The 22,395-nt window shown below is 31.4% G+C and overlaps 1 protein-coding gene across 16 annotated transcripts in view; it reads left to right on the top strand.

Annotated features, from left to right (window-relative positions):
* Positions 1 to 21,190, top strand: part of LOC139498081 (protein argonaute-2-like) — a 51,077-nt gene extending 29,887 nt beyond the window's left edge. For 4 of the 16 annotated variants that reach the window (XM_071286407.1, XM_071286412.1, XM_071286416.1 and 1 more), the window contains 9 exons: positions 516 to 638; positions 6,474 to 6,607; positions 7,550 to 7,734; positions 8,379 to 8,538; positions 9,212 to 9,302; positions 10,409 to 10,603; positions 11,259 to 11,495; positions 13,131 to 13,330; positions 14,381 to 21,190. In XM_071286407.1, coding sequence (XP_071142508.1) covers positions 516 to 638; positions 6,474 to 6,607; positions 7,550 to 7,734; positions 8,379 to 8,538; positions 9,212 to 9,302; positions 10,409 to 10,603; positions 11,259 to 11,495; positions 13,131 to 13,330; positions 14,381 to 14,489 — 1,434 coding nt within the window. In that variant the 3' untranslated portion in view covers positions 14,490 to 21,190. Of the gene's footprint in view, positions 1 to 3; positions 127 to 515; positions 639 to 6,304; positions 6,439 to 6,473; positions 6,608 to 7,549; positions 7,735 to 8,378; positions 8,539 to 9,211; positions 9,303 to 10,408; positions 10,604 to 11,258; positions 11,496 to 13,130; positions 13,331 to 14,380 lie in introns of all 16 variants that reach the window. The other 12 variants (XM_071286409.1, XM_071286418.1, XM_071286413.1 and 9 more) reach the window with 3 other exon arrangements.
* Positions 21,191 to 22,395: the final 1,205 nt, after the last annotated feature.

Here is a 22,395-nt window from a genome sequence, read left to right as displayed (position 1 = left end):
CAGGTACAAAAAGCTGACTTCAACAAAGACCCTTACCTACAAACGTTTGGTATCAGTGTTTCCTACCAAATGACCGAGGTCAGAGGGCGTGTGCTGCCCCCACCAAGAATCGAATATGGAGGCAGGGTATGCCAATATTTATCAATCACTAGAAAATACGGGAATGTGTGTATTACAATTTGCTGTCAAAGCTGTTTAGAGAATAATTCGTTTTCCTTCTTTCTTCTATTTTTCATAAAAATAATTTATTAAATGATCTACGCATTATTCCTTTGCTTCGATCAAAGGTTTTAACAAAATGTTTATTAGATTCATAAAAACATCAAATATGATAGAAAGTAGACATTTGATGCTTTGAGGTAAATTCTGAATACACACACTCTCGTAATCATTATTTTTAATTTTGCACATTAATTAACATTAACAACAAAGGTACATCTAGTACTTTGTGTGGCATCTTGTCAGATTTTGTTGTGCTAATTCTTGTATTTTGTGCCCGTCTGTCATTAACCTAGGTCCGAAAGGCAAATTTCAATGCGGATCCCTTCCTGCAAACGTTCGGTGTTCAGATCAACCCAGTGATGGTCGAGGTGCACGGTCGTGTATTAAACCCCCCAAAAATCCAGTATGGGGGTAGGGTAAGAGAAAAACAGGTTTTTCTAAAAAAGATGTCCTTGACTTGAAATATTCTTGCAGTTCAAAACAGTGAAATTTGAAAAATAATTTGAAAGAAATTTGAAAGTAATAGGTATAGGTTGAAATTATAAAGAAAAAAGAAGAACAATAGTTTATGATTTTGAGATACTTCAAAACAGTTTTATACTGGAATTGCTTAGATTTTATTTTGTTTTTGGAATAATTAATATGTCAAGTTATTGGTAAATGTGACCAGAGAAGTTTTGAACTGTGGGAATGATGACTTGCACTCGTACCCTTACACAAACTGCCTAAGTTTATAATGCTGCTAAATTCTTACTTGTATCCATGGTACCATAGCTGTTTCTTGATTGAATATACAACGATATTTTATATACAACAAAATATGTTTTATAAATTATCTGCTATTCCTTAGAATGTTAATTTGATTATTTCTTTTAAATATGATCTTTTCAATTAAATTGAATTTTTGAGATATAATTAAATGAATTTTAAAATAGTGCAAAGATCTGATTTTTTTAAATCAAATTACATTTCAGTAAATTCAACATAGTATAACTTTCCATTCAGTGTTAAGTGTTATTGAAATGAATTTGAAAAAAGACTCAGACTTTTTTTAAATTCCTAAACATCAGAGAATTTTTTTAAATTTCAATGTGACAGACTTTCGTTTCAGTTTCTAAAAATTCTACTTACACTTTAATTTTTTATAGTAATTAAGTTTGTAGAGAAAATTGAGAAACAGCTTGTAAAGTGCAATACAAGTCATGGCTGATGTGCACGGCTTCCTTATAAAAATAGTAAAAGAGGAAATTAAATTTGCAATACTTTGGTTTTCTTTAAAAGTTATTTTTTTCAGTGATTGTTTTTTTTTTTATTACCTTTTCTGTTTTGATGTCTCTAAGTCTAGGGTCATGAATATCTTATGATTTTATCAAGTTTGTCATTTAAACAGTTAGTTAGAAAACTGAATAATAGTTAGTTAAGAATAAAATATGTATGTGTTCCTTGTAAGGGATCCATTTCTGCAGGGATTTAATGTTGTGTTCTTGTATTTTTCAAACACCTTTGTTTCAATCACATCTGAATAGAAGTATGAATACTCCATTTTCAAATGAAATGAAAATTGCTGACTTGATTGATAAAAATAATTTGTATGTTTTGAAAGAAAAATATAATGATACTACTAAGTAACTATATTTTATTAAGTTGTGATACAGTTTGAATATCTAACAGGAAAACTAATTTTGAGCAGTAAAAGATTGATATATGTCTTCAATTATTCAAACACAATTCATTTAAGTGATATCTAACAGGAAAAATAATTTCGAGCAGTAAAAGATTGATATACGTCTTCAATTATTCAAACACAATTCATTTAAGTGATTCTTAAATTATAAGTGCTATAGATCACCATCAAAGATTTGTAGTAGTTGCAGGCCAAACACAGGGTTATGCGGAACCCCTTACAAATTTGTTTACAACCAGTGTACTTAATCTATAAAATATAACATGTACCGTTCAGTAAAAATCTTTCTAACAAATTTATTATTCTGACATTTTTGAACTTGATTGATGCATCCTCCTGTCTTGAAACAATGCATGAATCCATTGTTTAGAAAAGTAAAATCCTAAATCTGTCGTTAACTTTTTATATTTACCAATACTTTTCTTGACAGCCGATTGCATTGAGAGTGTAGTTAAAGTCATAAGAAACCTCAAATCAAAAAAAATAATGCATATGATTTTTATAACTCAATGGATAGTTTTCATTATAAAACTTATGTACATATACTTTTTTCTGAAGAAAATTCTTTAATTTATTCATATTTAGAAGAAGTTTACTTTATTTAAATAGCTTCCTTCCAGCAAGCAATTCCCCCGACATATTTTCCGTATGCAAGGTGACCTCAGTGTGACCCATCTCGTAAAAATCCGGTGACCACAATACGCATGAATGTCCTTAAAAGAAACTATTATCTGAATTTACATGTTAAACACGTGCTCAATTTCCATGCTTTTTTGTTTACTTTTCGTCAATTGTTGACAAACAGGTGACAATCGTTAAACTTCGGCATCAAAACACGAACTTTAATTACCTGCCATATTTTCACAACAACACTGACCGATTGAAAAAAAACTTGACAATTATACGAAATTTACACGAACAAAATGATAAATTCGAGCACAGAAGACTTAGTTTATGATGTTTGTATGCATTGGTTCAAGAATTGGAAGAACATTATTTTTCACCGGTCACTCGTTTCTTATGACTTTAAAGATAATATCTTTGGTTAGCTTGGTTGCTAGCTGAACCGTGAAGTTATTATTAGGTACGGTGAAATGCCGTCCTTTGGAAGTACTCTAGTCCTAGACAGATATATTGGTTATCTGTCTGTCTAGTACGGTGAAATGCCGTCCTTTGGAAGTACTCTAGTCCTACAGACAGATATATTGGTTATCTGTCTGTCTATTACGGTGAAATGCCGTCCTTTGGAAGTACTCTAGTCCTACAGACAGATATATTGGTTATCTGTCTGTCTAGTCAACTCTTAAAGGAGGGTAGTTTACCTAACCTAGTAATGACTTCACGGTTCAGCAAGCAAGCAAGCTAACCAAAGATACTACCTTTACCTACACACTCAATGCAATTGGCTGTAACATAGATTTGAATAAAATCATGAGATATTCATAGTAAATAATGTGGCTGAAGCTTCCAATAATTTGTAATCATGTCTGCTGTGTGACTGCATGACTAACACCTTGTGATAACTTATTGAGGGAACCAGTCTCTCTTCTGGAGGAAACCAGTTGTGGCCTGTGCACTGCATGTCAATATTAAGGTTCTGATTGGCCGAGAAGTATCATGTTATCTGCCTTGATCTTATAGGACGTCACAACTATAAATAAATGTGTGATGTATATTGTCTCCTCCTTTCCAAAATGTCAAGCTGAAACTTGTTTCATAACTATGCTATGCATGAGAAAGAAGTATCGATTTTACTTCTTTGTTCTGCGGTTCTTCTAAAAATTTTGAAAATTTTAAAAATCTTAATTTGGCTTTTATGGTTATAATTGATATATATAAATGATTTTTATTTCAATTTCAAAATATGTATTGATGATTATAAGACTATTTTTATATATTAAACAGTTTAATAAGTTTCCAGCATATAGAGGATTTTTAATATAAACTTTTTGTATGCCTTTATGAATAGGGAAGTTAAAGAATTTTAAAGTAAAATGTCACATTTAATAATGAAAACAATAAATTTTGTTTTAATTGGAGCTACTAAAGTTAGTTATGAAACAAATTTTCTACTTTTATGTCAGAGTGAAGCCCAATATATGTGTGCATGATGTGTTTCTTGTGTGTGTTGATGTCAATAAGGATGTACCACACAAATTTACTAAAACTTATTTACTGTATTTACAATATATATACATAACTTATATGAATTTGTCACTGAATAATTATTATTTATTGTATAGCAATATAATATTTCCAACAGAAAGTAACCAAAAGTTAGCATGCAATAAATTCTAATATTGCACTAGTGCAATAAATCTTCAAAATTCATGACGTCATCAATGACAAAATCTTAGTTTAAACCAATTTTTACTTTCAAATATTATATTGCTATACAATACAAGGGTTATGGCATGAATATTGGGGAATATTGTCCCTCGTAGAACACATATTGCACTCGCAAGCTCGTGCAATAGAAAATTCTACTCTGGACAATATTCCCCAATATTCATGCCATAACCCTTTAATATGACATACGTAAGTGAAATTTGCAAAAAGGAACAGCTCTCCTCTATTAAAACATATATACTGTGGATTTATTGTTTCCATAGATACCAATTTTAGTGGATTGAGGAATAATTTCAATTTCGTAATTTTGGATTTCAAGGTTTTGCCAAAATCTGAGCACAACCTGTTAGAAAATGTGTGCTTTTAAATATGTGGTATACTTTTACCAATAAAATCCATTAAGATTGGTATTCCACACATTATAATCTATCCGAAGTAAGTATTTTGTATTTTGTCAAAGTATTATTTATCAGAGAACTAAACAATTTGATTGTCAATAGAATGAATATAATGTTATGTGCAATGCCATTGTATAAAAATGTGTTTCAAATGAAATGAAATAGAATAGTTTATTTGCAAATCATTGTGAAAGAGGTTAGAAGGCACACCAGTACAGGTGTAAGGGGTTGAATTTGTTTCCTTTAAAACTAATGTGATTATTCTATATTTTTGTCAGAACACTTTTGACTTGCATGCTTTTGATTAAAGTATCTTAAGCAAGACATGTTGTTTCTGGTGTTGGTGTTAATAACCATTGCTCAGACATTACTTTGTGTCCACACTAAATTATGGACATTGTGTGCCTTCCAGCTCTTCACATTTATTTGTGGAATAGTCAATAACTCAGGCGATGATTACCGTTGGTTACTGAAGATCTATGTAATAAGAATACCCAATCTAAGGATATATTATGTTTATTGTTGAGTTGTGTGTGGAACATCACAGTGCTAATGGCCACCACCTGCTTTTATTTACCTTATTCAGCAAAAGCTTTTTGTTGGCTTCTGTGGAGTACACTAACTTTCTCGATTTCCATTCTTTTTAGCTAGAACTTTTTCTTATTATATAAGTATCAGTATTTTCAAAAATAAAGCTGAAAAGATTTTAAAATGACTATTTTCCTTGTTCTTTTTCTTCAAATTTTTTTACAAATATGAATATAAATAGTTACCTCCTTTTTGCCGTTACTTTGAGAAGCTGACGAAACTATTACTTGATACTATGTAAGACAAAATTGGAAGCGATACTATGTAAGACAAAATTAGAGGCAATTTAGATCAATTTCTGACTTCTTGCTTGGTCTAATGCTGTAGGAAAGTGATAGTGCTAAAATTCTTTCTTTCCTCTAACCAATTAAACCATTATGTGTGGAAAATTAATTCAATTTTTCTTCTTTTAAAATACTTTTCCGACTTTCTAATTTGTGACTTACAAATTTTAGGTTGAATATTTTATGGCAAATGATTTTTAAGAGATATAGTACTGTGATTTCTTTATAAATTTTCTATTTCTGTTTTCCTTGATCAGTAGAAATAAATGCATTGATCTTCAATGTAGGAAATTTCTTCAATATGGTCACATTAACTGTTTTATACTGATGTTACATTATTGTGCATGCTTACATGCTGACCAAATGAAGTCATCTTTAGGAAAACAGATGATCTCTCAACTTGAACAACAATTATGTCTTACAGAAATATTTTGTGTAAAACCAGTCATATCTTAATTCACTCATTTGTCACTGTAACAACTTAAAAAAAACTTTTTAAAAATTGTTGAAAATTTGTTGAAAATGAGAAAAGTTTGGTGTTAATTCAATTTTCAGGGATATTGTTATTATTTTTTTTTTGATTTTGCAAGATTCACAATACTTTTAACATGGTTAACTATTAAACAATATGATAAAGGAATGGCAAAGCCTATGGTCTGTTGTCCATAATGTTTCAACCAAAAGTATCAAAAGTCACAAATAGGAAAGAGTTAGTATCAGAAGAAAATGATATATTTTTTTTGTCAACCATTGGACATTCTCACTGCGTCTTTTTCTAGAGTAAATCCCAGGCAATGCCAAATCAAGGTGTTTGGGACATGAGGGGAAAACAGTTTTTCTCAGGAATAGAGGTTAAGGTGTGGGCCATCGCCTGTTATGCTCCCCAGAGAACAGTACGGGAAGATAGCTTGAGGTACGTATTTAATTATCTCCCTTTTGTACCTATAGATTAAGTCTGCTGCGGTCCCCAACCAGGGAGTCTGGGATATGAGGGGCAAGCAGTTCTACTCCGGTATGGAGATTAAGGTTTGGGCCATAGCCTGTTTTGCACCTCAGAGGACGGTTCGTGAGGATGCATTAAGGTAAGCAGTCATTGTTACAAAAATCATTTAGAGTATTGTACATGTTTCGATGTTGTGTATTATTAAAAAAAAGTTCAATATATTGCTGCTCCAAAAGAAGTATACTGTTTAAGCCCAGTCTGTCAGTCCCAAGAAGTTTCTCAATATCTATAAATCATAGCATCTTGAAACATGCTATCTGAGATTTATATATAGAACACTGTTGAAATGACGTTAACGTGGTTTAAGTTTAGGGAGAGGTCATAAGAACCCTGCATGTGGCCATATGAAACTATAGAATTGACTTGGATTTCAAATTTGTGAATTCCCCTGAATACGGAATACGCTACTATCCACAAAGGATTTGAGTAAAGTGTATTTGTACTGGTGTAATAAGACTTTCAATATTTAAAGAACCACAAGGGTACTGGGGTATAAAAATATGGTCACTTGGTCTTCTCCCAACCGACAGTAAAACGCTTGCCGAAGTAGGGCGTCCGTTCGGCTGTGCGGGATGTATCAAGTTCACAGTCACGTCCGGTCAGAAGGGGGACGTTAAATCTGATGCCTCGTGTAAAGAGAGTGCCACTCTCTCTTCACGTTAAGAACCCTTACAACAAGTCTTTGAGGGGTCCGTAGGTGGCCTGTTGCAAGGCAAAATTTCTGTCCCTATCCAATATAACCTCATTTTCCAGTGGCTGTCCAAATTTCCCCGACCATCATCCCAGATGACCTGAATTGTATCAACCTACCTATTTTGTTTATTGTGAACTTGTTCTCTTCCTGAATATGCATGAAATATTTGCCTCTGGACGTTAAGCAACCAACAATCAATCAATCAATATTTAAGGTGGAGTTGAATCAGTCACTATGAAGAGTATTATTTTATCCCCAGTTCACCCTCATGTATATATAATTGTTCATTAATGTTGTGGACATTGGTATATTTTATTTTTTTTTTAGAAATTTCACCCAGCAACTACAGAGGATATCAAACGATGCTGGCATGCCAATTCTTGGTCAGCCTTGTTTCTGTAAATACGCTACAGGACCAGACCAAGTAGAACCAATGTTCCGTTACCTGAAGAACACATACCAAGGATTACAGCTGATTGTTGTGGTATTACCCGGTAAAACACCAGTCTATGGTAAGTGTTTGTGATGGAGGATAGCACACTATTGCATTGTGAAGTTTAATTTTGTATGATATATTATCTGCCCTTTAAAAATAGTAGAATACTTAGGCTGCTTTATCAAATTCGTTGTATGATGTTGTCTACCATGTTTTGTAGGGTTGACTAGGAAGGGATTTTTTTATGACCAACAGCACTAGATTAGAAAACGACATGAGAGCACAAACAAATATATATATAAAAAAATTGAAATTATTTGTTTTAAAATTTTACAGGAAGGTTGGTTTTTAGGTAGGAAACGTCAAAAAATTATATATGTAATTTTATTTTTGGTTTAACTTTCATTTATCCTAATTGAAATTTTTTTGACATGGGGTATCCACACATGACACTAAATCAATACATGTACAGTAAAACATAGAAAAAGCTAAGGAAACACGTTTTAATTTCTGTTCTTCATCTTAAAGTCACAGTGAGGTCTTCAACATCTTCATTAACATTAGAAATTTTAATGCTTTAAATGTATCTTTTTCATCTTGAAAAATGAATAAGAAAATTTATTGTTCCTGAAAACCATGCCAACACAATTTAATTTATACAATTATATAACAAACATTGATATTCCTTCTGTTCATAATTAATGAGTAATATTATTACAGCTGAAGTCAAAAGAGTTGGTGATATTTTGTTTGGTTTGGCAACCCAGTGTGTACAGGCAAAGAATGTAAATAAAACCACACCACAGACCTTGTCAAATCTGTGTCTTAAAATCAATGTTAAACTCGGTGGAATCAACAATATATTGCTGCCCAGTATTAGGTGAGTGTCTACCTTTAAGTAGCGAAAATTCCCGCACCCGTAGGTGTCCTTACTAGAGCAGGTATCTAACTTGAGACATGAAAGTTGTATTGTCTGTTTATTTCCTAAGCAAGCAGCATTTGGATTAAGAGCAATGACTGGTCCGCTCAGATTTTTTGTTTGGTTTGGCAACGCAGTGTGTACAGGCAAAGAATGTAAATAAAACCACACCACAGACCTTGTCAAATCTGTGTCTTAAAATCAATGTTAAACTTGGTGGAATCAACAATATATTGCTGCCCAGTATTAGGTGAGTGTCTACCTTTAAGTAGCGAGAATTCCCACACCCGTAGGTGTCCTTACTAGAGCAGGTATCTAACTTGAGACATGAAAGTTGTATTGGCTGTTTATTTGCTAATCAAGCAGCCTTTGGATTAAGAGCAATGCCTGGTCTCCTCAGATTTGAGAATAATGTCTGGGTTACTGTAGGAAGACATAATTTCCAGTAGATTGTTAAATTACGAGTTGTCTAGTTAAAAATCTTGCTCATGTTAGCCTATTATAAAGCAGGCTTCATACTCATAGTAGAAAAATTCATATGCTCTCATCCTGATATACATGTAATTTGACATTAAATGCTAAATTATCATCATTATCATCAACTTTTTTCTGTATAATTGATGGAATTTTTCAGGCCAGCAGTATTCAGAGAACCTGTGATATTTCTTGGTGCTGATGTGACACACCCACCAGCTGGTGATGCCAGCAAACCATCAATTGCAGCTGTAAGTTCTTTAGTAGGAATTTAAATAAGATTACTTTTTAGCTCACCAGGGAGGGCCCTTCAGGCTCCATGTGAGGTTATACTATCACTTGGTGTCAGTTGTTTGTCATGGTAAACTATTTCAAAAATCTTCTCCTCTGAAACTAAATGTTCCTTAGGGTATCTAGTTTATAAATTTTATCCAAAGTTTTGATCCATTGACAAACATAGCCGCATTGGCTAAAAATAGAACTGTTTTTTTTTTTTTGGCTTATATCTCAAAAACTAAAGCTTTAAGAGCAAATCTGTTGTGGGGTTTAATTGTTCAATAGGTGTAAATGTATCAGCCCTGAAATTTTCAGACCAATTGAACAACCCATTGTTAGATTGCTGCTACTAAATTGGTAGTTTAAATGAAATTTTGCAGTATTTCGTTATTATTTTGAATATCATTATAGATAGATATAAACTATAAACAGCAATAATGTTCAGCAAATTAAGATCTACAAAAAAGTTAATGACCAAAGTTGTCAGTTGACCCCTTCAGCCAATCAGGAGTTATTGCCCTTGAAGACAATTCTACACAATTTGTTTATCAAGTTTGCTAACATTTAAAAATCTTCTCCTCTGAAATACAGGTGAGCGATTTAGGCTCTTGAGAGCCTCTTGTTTTGGTTGGATTTCTAACAGAAGTTGTATTAAGACCTGTTTGCACTGCAAATTAGATAAAAAATCCTTTTAAACAAAGTAGAAAATAGAGTGAGTGGTGTACTGAAATTTCAAAATATTGATTCCAATGGGTTTAAGCGCTGAGTTGGAGGATTCAAAAATCCTAGTTTTTCTTAAAATTTAAACCATTCAATTTTCCAAGCACTCCGCAATTCTTTTTTTTTTTTTTTTTTTAGATAAAAAGATTGGTTATTCTTTTACAAATTGTGACTAGGATAGAGAGTTGTCTCATTGACACCTATACAATATCTTATATCTATATAAAAGCTTAATTAGGCACTATTTGGTAATGATTCATAATTTATTGGTCCCACACAGGATAAGAAATTTTGTTTTTACCTCTTGACAACTTATAATCCAGTGTTACATGATAACTCTCTAAATTTACTATATTTGTAGGTTGTGGGTAGTATGGATGCCCATCCTAGTCGATACTCAGCCACCGTCCGTGTTCAGCAACATAGACAGGAAATTATCCAAGAGTTGTCTTCCATGGTTAGAGAATTGCTCATACAGTTTTACAAGGCAACCCGATTCAAACCAACGAGAATTATCTTCTACAGAGATGGCGTCAGTGAAGGACAATTTCAACAAGTAAGGCACTGTCATATTACTGTAAATTCAGAAATTATTGCCTTCATTTATAATTGCGATTTTGTCATTTTAGACAAAATATGATTTTAATATTTGCCATATTGAGAAAAATCCTGTTTAATTCATATAAAAAATATTGTGATTATAACCCTGTTGAATTTTTTCGCAATAATAAAAACATAGCAATAATTTCTGAATTTACAATATCTGTAGACCCGCCATACTAAACAAGGACTATAAAGTTATTATTGTATGTGTTCAGTTTTGTTTGTCCACACTTTATTAGCTAAATCTGTGATTGTATGTCCATTCTTTGTATGCTAAATCAGTGATTATATTTCAGTTAGAATTTCAGAGACTGTGTATTACCTAATTTCATTTTTCAAATATTTTATTTTGAAATGTACCGAATTTTGGGATTTTCTATAGCATAACAAGGACTTGAACATATATACCAGTAATGGAGTGGGTATGAGGTCAGTTTAATATATGTTCAGTTTGTATCATTGTTTGTTTTTGAATTTTATAATAATTTTATCATTAATGTTGCAAAAAATCAAAAAACAACTTAGTTATTTCATAGTTTTAGCATCAAAATGTGTTGAATCTTCATTTGATATTTGACATTGAACTACAAAATGTGTTTCCTCTTCAGGTGCTGTACCACGAGTTACGAGCTGTGAGAGAAGCCTGTATGAAGCTTGAGATGGGCTACCAGCCTGGAATTACCTTCATTGTTGTACAGAAGAGACATCACACCAGATTGTTCTGTGCTGACAGGAAGGATCAGATTGGACGAAGTGGGAACATTCCAGCCGGTACCACTGTGGATGTAGGCATCACACATCCTACAGAGTTTGACTTCTACTTATGTAGTCATGCTGGAATCCAGGTAAAGTTTCAAACAAAATGAGAGATTCATGGTATTTACAGCTTATTATACCCCCGCTTTAAAAAAGAGGGGGTAAACTGTTTTACCTCTGTCTGTCCTTCCGTCAGTCAGTCCGTCCGTCCTATGAATATTTTTCGTCGCATTTTTTTTCAGGAACTACAATACAAGGATTTCTGAAATTTGGTTTCAGGGTTTATCTAAGTATATAGTATAAACCGTGTGATGCGTTTTCAGATTGATCACTTGACAACTTCCTGTTTACCGAACATTGTATGATTTTACACATGATAGCCAAGTTAAAAATTTTCGTCACATTTTTCTCAGGAACTACAATACAAGGATTTCTGAAATTTGGTTTCAGGATTTATATAAGTCAGCTATACCGTGTGATGCGTTTTCATCACTCGACAACTTCCTGTTTTTGAACACTTGCATATTTTTACACTATTAATATTATCCACTTGCGGCGGGGGTATCGTCAGTGAGCAGTAGCTCGCAGTTTCACTTGTTTCCTAATGCATGTAGAGCAAGACTTTGGTTAGCTTGCCTGCTTTGTTTGTATATTGTACAATTATATTGGGATAACCTCCAATTAAATTTAAATATAATATATACAGGTTTACCTATGTCTATTTATACTGTTTGAAGATGACAATTTTAATTACAAAGCTTGAATTGACATTTATACAAACAAAGCAAGCAAGCCAACCAAAGTTTTACTCTACACACATTAGGAAATAAGCTGTAATCCTTTCACACTTAGTACACTCTCCAAGTTCATATTCTGTGATGCTGCAAACATGTTTTATTTCCACATCACTGTCAATTGTCACAATCACCTAATACAATTCCTCTGTTTAGAAAGGAAAAATATAATCTTAAAATGAGTATCACTGAGTTTCTCTATGTAGAAAATAGCAATTGTGTTGATATGTTGTGGATTAAAAGTCACTTCTTTGGAAAAGTAGATAAAACAAATGACTGCTGCATAAACTGGCAAATTGTGATGATTTAAACTACAGCTGTCTAGGAAATAAATTTACAGAAAATATAATTCTTTTTCGTTCTTGGTTTCTATGTCTCTAAAATTGAAGTAGCCATCTAAAATCAGTTTTAACATTTCTCTACTCTTTTCTTTCTGATCATTAGTTTTAAGTTAAATTTCTATTCCTGGGCGCCATATAAAAATAAGATGTCAAATTGCCAATTAGACTAGACAAATTAACATTAACAGCTATTGGTAATCATATGGCGTTAAACAGTAATCAAAATCCATACAGCATAGTCAGCTATAATATGCATCGAAATGACAAATGTATAACAATTTACAGTAGAAAATAACAGCCAAATTAATGTACAAAATAATAATTAAAAAACAAATATAATGTACAGCAATAAATGACAACCACTGAATAAAATGCTCCTGTCATGGGACAGGCACATACAGAATGTGGCAGGGGGTAAACTAGTTTGCAGGCACAAGCTCTCCCCTAACTTTGGACAGTGGTGTAACATGTATGTTTACTGCAACTTAAAGCAAACTCAGTTAGGTACAACTGTATTGTATTGTTTCTATACAACATTTGAATTATAATTGAATTACTGGTACACAATTTTATTCTTTCTACGTAACAGGGTACCAGTCGACCTTCACATTACCATGTATTGTGGGATGACAACAGGTTCAATGCAGATGAACTTCAGATGTTAACTTATCAGTTATGTCACACCTATGTTAGATGTACAAGGAGTGTGTCCATTCCAGCACCTGCTTATTATGCACATCTTGTGGCCTTCAGAGCACGTTATCATCTAGTCGAGAAAGAACACGATAGGTAAGGCATTCAGTTTTTTTGTCCATTTGTAGCTGAAGGATGTAATATGTTATTCCCCTGTTTGACTGGTGTAAGTACCAACTCTTTGCCTGGGATTTCAATAATTTAGTGGTCTCTTCACAATGTTTTAATACTATAAATATAAAAAAAGAAGATGTGGTATGATTGCCAATGAGACAACTCTCCACAACAGACTAAAATGACACAGAAATTAACAACTGTAGGTCACTGAACGGCCTTCAACAATGAGCAAAGCACATACTGCATAGTCGCCTACAAAAGGACCTGAAATGACAAGGTAAAACAATAAGTCTACTGTGAGGTCAAACCTTAATGTGGGGAGATTACTTTTATCTCAATTGACAGCATTGCCAGTTTTCCTGAGCCATGTTTTCTACATTTACTCAAGCTAACTCAACTTACAAAAAATGGCCACCTTGATAAAATCAAGGGCCTTGAAAGTGGCAGTAAACTCCAACCAACAAATTAACATATAGAAATTTCCTTTCAAATGTAGTTTTCAGAACTATTGGAATTGCTACAATAAGGATTTAGGTCTTGGTATGCAATGGGAATAAAGTTGAAGATTTTCTTCTGTGCATCAAGAATTTATTGGATTATTGTTTTCCGTAATGCAATTTCAATAAAAAAAAAAAAAAAAATTATGCCCCATTTTATACCCCATTTATGGGCATTATGTTTTCTGGTCTGCGTTCATTCGTCTGTCCATCTGTCCGCTTCAGGTTAAAGTTTTTGGTCGAGTTAGTTTTTGATGAAGTTAAAGTCCAATCTACTTGAAACTTAGTAAACATGTTCCCATATTATTTGATCTTTTTAATTTTAATGCCAAATTAGAGATTTTATCCGATTTTCATGGTCCACTGAACATAGAAAATGATAATGTGGATGGTGCAATCGTGTACTTTGGGACACATTCTTGTTTATTCTGGAAATATTTGGGTGAGAAAATCAAGTTATAGGTTACTTTAATAGGTTATTATCACAATTAAAGTTTAGGAAATGAAATATCTTTTCATTTGCTTATTGTAGCGGTGAAGGCAGTCGACATTCTGATAACAGTGAAGACAGAACACCATCTGCAATGGCAAGAGCAGTCACAGTTCATCCAGACACCACAAAAGTCATGTACTTTGCCTAGAACAAGAAAGATCTAAAGTTTTCACAGGGCATTCCGATCTCAAACCCAGTTGTAGAATCATTGTTCAACACAAGTGCTTAAATACATTATAATTATGTGTCAAACATGGGAACTATGCCATTTTGAAAATTGTCATAAACACATTATATTTATGTGTCAAAAAAGGGAGCTAAGCCATTTTGGAAATTGTCATCCTATGAACAAATGCTCTTAATTGTTGGATATTGTTAGCGTTATTCATATATAAGGCCGGGAATGTATATAGTATTTTATTTTGTGCATATGTTATTTCTATATAAGGTTGAGCCTCTTTGTAAGTTGTATGTAGAATTCCTCTAATTTTGTCAATTTTTGCATCCATTTTGATTTCCTTACTTTTGACAATTTTATCCCAGTTTTTATCATTTTGAAGAGAAAACAGAAGTGATAAATTTAGAGGAAGAGAACGAAGGTTGACTGTAATTAGTAAATTATTTATTGATTTTATTGCAGTATTTCATTATTTCTTAGTTGACAATTCTAATAAAAAATTTATGGAAAAAATTACTTCTTGAGAAAGAAAGAAATGTTAGCTAAGGAAAATGTTAGTCTGTATAATGACCGAATCACCCGTTATATTTTATCTTTTATTTAATTATTGACCAAGATAAAGACACGACAACATGTTTTTGTTGTATCTTCATGGTCTAGAGGAAACCTAATGTTATTATAATTACAATGTACAAATGATTTTAAACTTTTTCTTGAAGTTGTAATTTTGTTTAACTTTTTGCCTGGAATCAAATTTTAAAATCGTGTATTGAAATTATTACGTTGATAGAATTTTCTTGTGCCTCAGGTGAAATTTGCCTGTAAGACAGATTTTCTTTTTCTTTTGATGTGATCATGAAATAATGAACTTCAGATTTTTTTTCAACATCGCTGAGGTACTTTTTGAAATTATTAACTTTTAATTTGGTTCAAAATGAGATCATATATAAGTTTAGAAAATGATTTTTCGTCACCATTTAAATATTTGATTTTGAGAAATATAATTTTGAGTTAATTATATCATGGTGCTGTAATTAACAAAATTGATATAAACAGCAATAGTGATGTATTATCTTGATTGATCATTGTGGTAATTTTATATATTTGTATATACTCGTAAGAAAAAGATAATTGTTAGTTTATTGACCTTTGACATTGACCTTTGACTTTTATGTTTAAAATTTAATATTTTTGTTGTACTTTAGTTTCAATATAGTAACTCTGTTGTGAATTTTTTTCAGTAGAAAGAAAATTGATGTTTGTCTTTTTACACAAACTTGTTTGAAATAGTAAATAGGTTGCAATATGAATTCAAGTTTTGGTTTTTATACCAGTTAAGTAATTTGGGAAAATTCAAACTAAAATTAGAATAAATTTTTTTTTTTTAAATTCTTGGATTACATGCAAAAATTTGCAATTAAAAATTGAAGAAATTTTGTAAAACTAACAATTATTTTTACAAGACTTATAGGTTTGTATGGAGAATTCATATCAGAGTATTTTAATCATTCCTATCATATTTGTGGAAATTATTATTCATTGAACATAATATTTTTTTTTTTTAGATTTTATCCTTTCTACTTTTGTCTTTTAAGAAATCTTCCAATCTCTATGAAAAGTAAAAAAAAAAAAGTAAAAAATTGCTTTTTACTGAGCTTATAAAAATTAGTTCAGAGTTATCCCCACTTTGATCTTTTTGTTGAATGTTTTTTTTTATGTATAACTAATATGTGGTGTTAATTAAACATCAATCAATATTTTTTAGTCCCCCCTCTAAAATACACCAAATTAACTTCTATGAAAAATATAAAACATTTCTTTAACTAAACAAAAGTAAAAGTTTCTACGTGTTATTATGTCACCACCATGTTGTCTTAACCATAAAAGTATAAAACTGCGGACAATTTCTTCCTGCTTAAATCGTTTATTGGATTCTGTTTTTTTTAGATATATTTTGTTCTTTAGTCCCACCTCTTGTCGTCGTTATTCTTTTATCCACCAAATATTTAACCACCAGCAGGGGAGGTATGTCTTCCTTTATCCAATCATTTTGTAGTCCCGCTAAATTTTCTCTGGAGATTGTACATTGAGGCTCAAAGATGGTATCAGAAACAGTGAAAAATCAATTCAATTAAATATGCATTTGAGCGGTTAGGAAAATCCAGCATTCTTCATGCATTACATTGTCATTCATACAACCTAAAAAAATCATTCTTTGAAAAAGTCATTATAAGGTTTCAAAGATGTCTTCCATCTTGTAGATTGTGCCTTGAATCATTTAAATTTTGACATGCATATAAAAACAAAAAGAATTTGATTAGAATACAGAATTTGTAATTATATTTAATAGAAGTTGGAATTGACAAAAAGTTTGATAACTGACTTTTTGGAAACTTGTGTGTGTTTAAAGAAAAACAAGAGTTACTTAGAATTGCAAGTATCACCAATGAGCCTCAATGTTCAATTTTTGTAAATAGAAAATAGTTATGCATGTATAAATTGCAAAATTATTATAAATCATCAAAAATTTCCAAATTCAGATATATACCATTATAACTTGTATGCAATACCATTTAAATGTCAAGTAAGCTAGTCATTAGAAGCAGCCTAATATTTACCAAGCCTTAATTTACACCAAATTAATCTATAACGCCAAGTAACCTGTTCTTATCAGCAATAATAGTTGAATAATGGCAGACGATCATTCATATTTTTTACAGGTCATATTGCAAAAAAAAATCATATCATCAAATTTACTGAGATTAAAATTTATAGTACTTATGTTTTTTTTGTTCAGGACTTAAAATGTAAAATGTTCTGATATTATTTTTCATTGCAAATTAAAAGCATACAAACTCAGCTTGTCTAATCACCAAAGAAAATTATACATATGTTTTTGATTGGTTTATTTGAAAAAAGTTGAATGGTACAGAGAATCTGATTGGTGAAAAAATAATCTTAAGTGCCATATATGGAGATGTTTTTTTTGTCTAGTCATGATACAAGGTCAGCTGCATTCCAGTGTTTTAAGAAATTCAATCTTTTGATGTGATGGCTGTGATTAAAATGCAATCATGATTTTAAGGGATGTAAAACTTTTTAATTTTACATGGTTGTTTTAAGAATTTTTAGACTTAAATTGTGATAAATTAACTTTTGAGTAAAATATGACAAATGTTTTTTCTTCAAAATTTATTCACATATAATGGAGTGCTATATGAAATTATATTTGAATTTTTTTTTCTACTATTGAACTTTGACAAATTCATGAAAATCCTGGCATGACAAGTTTATGAACAAGAAAAATTGCTCAAACATGAAAAAAGCAAAAAATTACAAATTAAATATTTATCATGACAATAATGTTTTTTTTTAAGTCACTAAATAATGTGTGATGTTTTTGTTGTTTCATTCCACCAACCATCCCTTAAGATAATGTAAGATGATACAATGTTAACTAGTCTTGTTGTCATGGTTGAGATTCCAGGGTCTGCTGAACAGAAAGTTTGACACATTTCTTCATGTTTAACCCCATTGTTTCAATATTTGAAGATTGGTAGAATTATTCACTGATTGATAGAGTAATTCACAAACCCTGCATATGAGTTTGTTTATGCAGAAGGTTTCAGTCTATAAATAAGGCAATCTTCTTCGCAAATATTAATTTCTATTCAAATTTTGATCAGAAGTTGAACTTCAATAATCCATGATATTCTGTTTGATTAGAAATCCAAAAGTATATCAGAGGAAGTCCCATTAAAGATTGCTGGCTATAACTATGACAACCTTTCTGTTCAGCATAAAATAATGTGGTAATTAATTGTGGTATTTTGTGAACTTGTCACATGCAACTCCATGGTCCAATCTGATTGGTACATATCATGTCATGTGACATATCTTAGACCAATCACACCATTTCAGAGTTTCCATGGTTGCAATAGCATGAAGACAAGTCTACAGGACTATTGATTTGCATATTTTATATATTTGTTTTATTTAATGTTATTGTGTGGGTGCTTTGTATAAATGTATTTGTATATAATAATCAAATTTCATTATATTTTCCATAATGATTAAAGTGTGTAAACAAATAATATTATGAAGGGTACCAAACAGTCGTTTTCTGTGTGAAAATAAACAAAACAATGGAGTAATTTTTGATAATATTGATTTTGTTTATCATGAATATTTCATAGTATCATGCTCTTTATCAAAATGGATTTTTTTGTGTATTTATGTTCATAAATTGACATGATTTCCAAAGATTTTTAACGACTAAAAATATGTGACCTTTAGACCTGTAAAGTTTGCATTATGCATGCTGCCATAGTAAGGCTTCCTCCTCTAGCAGTGTCAAAACTTGCCAGCATTGAATCTCATCAGACAGAGTTTGGTGGAAATAAAATAAGACAAAATAGGGACTATTTCAGAAAAAAAATGTTTTTGGGTTTAGCTTCACAAGTTTTTAGCGTGCAGTATTTATAGAATTTGATATTAAATAATCCAGGTTAGATCTTCCGCAAATGGAAATGTGAAAAAGTACTTTAGCTTCATTGCAATTCTTTCTGGAATTTCCAATAACAGAAAATAAATCTCAAAATCGTAACCGATAAGTTTCATATACCAATATGCATTTATTAAATTTTGGAGGTGAAAACAAACCATATTTACTAAGGAAAAGTGCATATATTTTACTGATTTTATTAAGATTACTTTGTGGATCTGTTTAAAATTAAGTCTTGAAAAGTGTATGCTTGATTTAGGTTTCTTTTGATCATAATGACATGAATTGAATCTGATGGTTAAAGATCTGTGATGTAATCTCAAAACACCAAACTCTAGTCTGCAGAAAATAGTCATATCCCAACCATGTCTTATCATCAAAAACATTTCAGAATAATCTAAAAGGGTAATTGAATGTTTGAGTGAATGCTTTTAACACAATCATTTCTTGTGAACATTTTATTTTTGACCACTCTAAGAGAGTAAATAATGGAGTAAATGACCATATAAAATATATCAATAAAATTCTCTATTTAGTCGGTAAACATATCTTTTTATAGCAGCTAGCTGCATTGTACACGACTAATGATTTATGATTAAAATTTGTACCTTAATTATCAATGAAAAAGTTGTTGTGCTTTTAATTTAAATATGAAATCTAAAAATAACCAGATTGAAATTTGGATGTTTGTTGCTAAAAAAATCTTATTTAAAAGGACCAACACACAAAATTAGGCAGCAAAACTTATGTTTACAAAAATTATATTATGATTTCTAATTATTTGTAACTATCTTGATTAAAAAGTAGTTAGGACTTTACTTTTGTTTTATAAACAATATAAGGGTCTTATTATGGCTCCCACCAAATTGATTGAGATAATTAAATATTGAATGATTTTCAGATTTGGAAATAACTTGGAAATTATAAGTTTTAATATCAATTTTTCAACATTTAGGTATTGACTTAATGTATGTAGTTATTGATTGAAAGGATAAGTTGGTAAAGGTATTCCTGTTACAAAAATTATGGCCCATGTTGTAACCTGATATTGAAAAGGACATTTTCTGGGTCATAGATGTAATAAAATAATTAATCACATGTTTCCTGATCAATGTGAAGGGAAGATTCACTGCAAAATACAAAGACTTTTTTTTTTACATCATCATCAATGCTAATATGATGAACAACAAGCTGTAAAGATCAACTTCAATAAAATCAAAAACAACAAAATATGAGAACAAAGTTCGGTTTCAGAGTAATAGCTTAAAGTTCAATTGTCATAAAAGTAGATAATAAATAGAATTCTAGCTGCTGCATGTAGTCATGTAAAGAATTCAAGGAGTGTATGGCATTCAGAATGTTGAACAAACTCTTTGTAAGGTTATTCCCTACAAATGGCCTGAAAAGGTTAAAAGTCAAATAAACAAAACTGCTAGCCGTTATATGATTGGTTGGACTGGATTCTTTAAATTTTAATTTAACCTCTTAAAGGTTTAACGAATTTTTCATGAAGCATTCATAACATTACATCAATCGTTAAATAGTTTGCTCATGGATCAAATTCAATTCATTTATTGTGCAGCACACCAACAATTTATGGTATGTAACGAACTGGAATACAATGCAGTTTTATTAAAAAAAAAATCAAATTTTGTAATTAGATAAATATAGTGAATATTTCTATTTATGTTCATGGTTAATCATTGTTAAAAGATATGTAAATTGAAACTACCCTCAACTAAAAATATAACTGCTGTAGAATAGTTCCAAATCTTCATTTTATAAGGCAACTATCTTCTAAGTTTCAACTGTTCATTTGTGAGAAGGATTATAATAAAGAAACAAATAGATTAAAATTATGGAGGTCACTCATTGTTGAAGTAAGTTTTTGGAAGAACTTAAAGGGTATTAAGCAGCAGTTCTAAATATTTAACATTCCTGATAACTATCATGACCTTTGACCTTGTGAATGACGACATATTATGCAACCATTTTTAATTGTGTCACATGCCACCACCACTGTAATGAGACTTGCACATTATTTTTGACAAGTCCATGATAAACCCCCGTTAGATACGCTCCACCTTTGTATGTATATTTGTGGTACCTGTTGCTTTTTACAGAGTCTATAGTATTTTAATTTAATAAAGTGTATATTACGTATGAATTTGCCTTTGTTTTCAATTTTCTTTTAGAATGTGAAAAAGCCATTCAACATTATCGTCATTTTTGTTTTCTCTTCATGAAGTTTCCAGGCTTAGAGCTAATTTCCTAATTCTTGTAGAGTATGACTTTGTTGGCTTGCTTGCTTCCTTTGTATAAATACTAGCTCAATCATTGTAGTTGACATCAGCAAACAGAATTGATGGGCATAGTTGATCTGTTAATCCTGTATATGAGATAATATCTGAAAAAGACTAATTTCCATGTCCCACACTTTACCGTCAATTAATTTTATACGACCGCAAAAATTGAAATTTTTATGCCCCACCTACGATAGAAGAGGGGCATTATGTTTTCTGGTCTGTGCCTCCGTTCGTCCGTCCGGTTAAAGTTTTTGGTCGAGGTAGTTTTTGATGAAGCTGAAGTCCAATCAACTTGAAACTTAATACACATGTTCCCCATGATATGATCTTTCTAATTTTAATGCCAAATTATAGTTTTACCCCAATTTCATGGTCCCCTGGACATAGAAAATGATAGTGCAAAGTTCAGGTTAAAGTTTTAGGTCAAGTTAGTTTTTAGCTCACCTGTCCCGAAGGGACAAGTGAGCTTATGCCATCACTTGGCGTCTGTCGTCGTCGTAAACTATTTCAAGAATCTTCTCCTCTGAAACTACTGGGCCAAATACTTTCAAACTTTAACTGAATGTTCCTTAGGGTATCTAATTTATAAATTGTATCCGAAGTTTTGATCTATCAACAAACATGGTCGCCATTGCTAAAAATAGAACATAGGGGTCAAATGCAGTTTTTGGCTTATAACTCAAAAACCAAAGCATTTAGAGCAAATCTGACATGGGGTAATATTGTTTATCAGGTCAAGTTCTATCTGCCCTGAAATTTTCAGATGAATCAGACAACCTGTTGTTGGGTTGCTGCCCCTGAATTGGTAATTTTAAGGAAATTTTGCTGTTTTTGGTTATTATCTTGAATATTATTATAGATAGAGATAAACTGTAAACAGGAATAATGTTCAGCAAAGTAAGATTTACAAATAAGTCAACATGACGGAAATGATCAGTTGATCCCTTTTGGAGTTATTGCCCTTTATAGTCAATTTTTAACCATTTTTCGTAAATCTTAGTAATCTTTTACAAAAATCTTCTCCTCTGAAACTACTGGGCCAAATACTTCCAAACTTTAATTGAAT

Source organism: Mytilus edulis, chromosome 12, assembly GCF_963676685.1.
Source record: "Mytilus edulis chromosome 12, xbMytEdul2.2, whole genome shotgun sequence".
NCBI lineage: Eukaryota > Metazoa > Mollusca > Bivalvia > Mytilida > Mytilidae > Mytilus > Mytilus edulis.
This window is presented reverse-complemented; position numbering and strand designations above follow the sequence as displayed.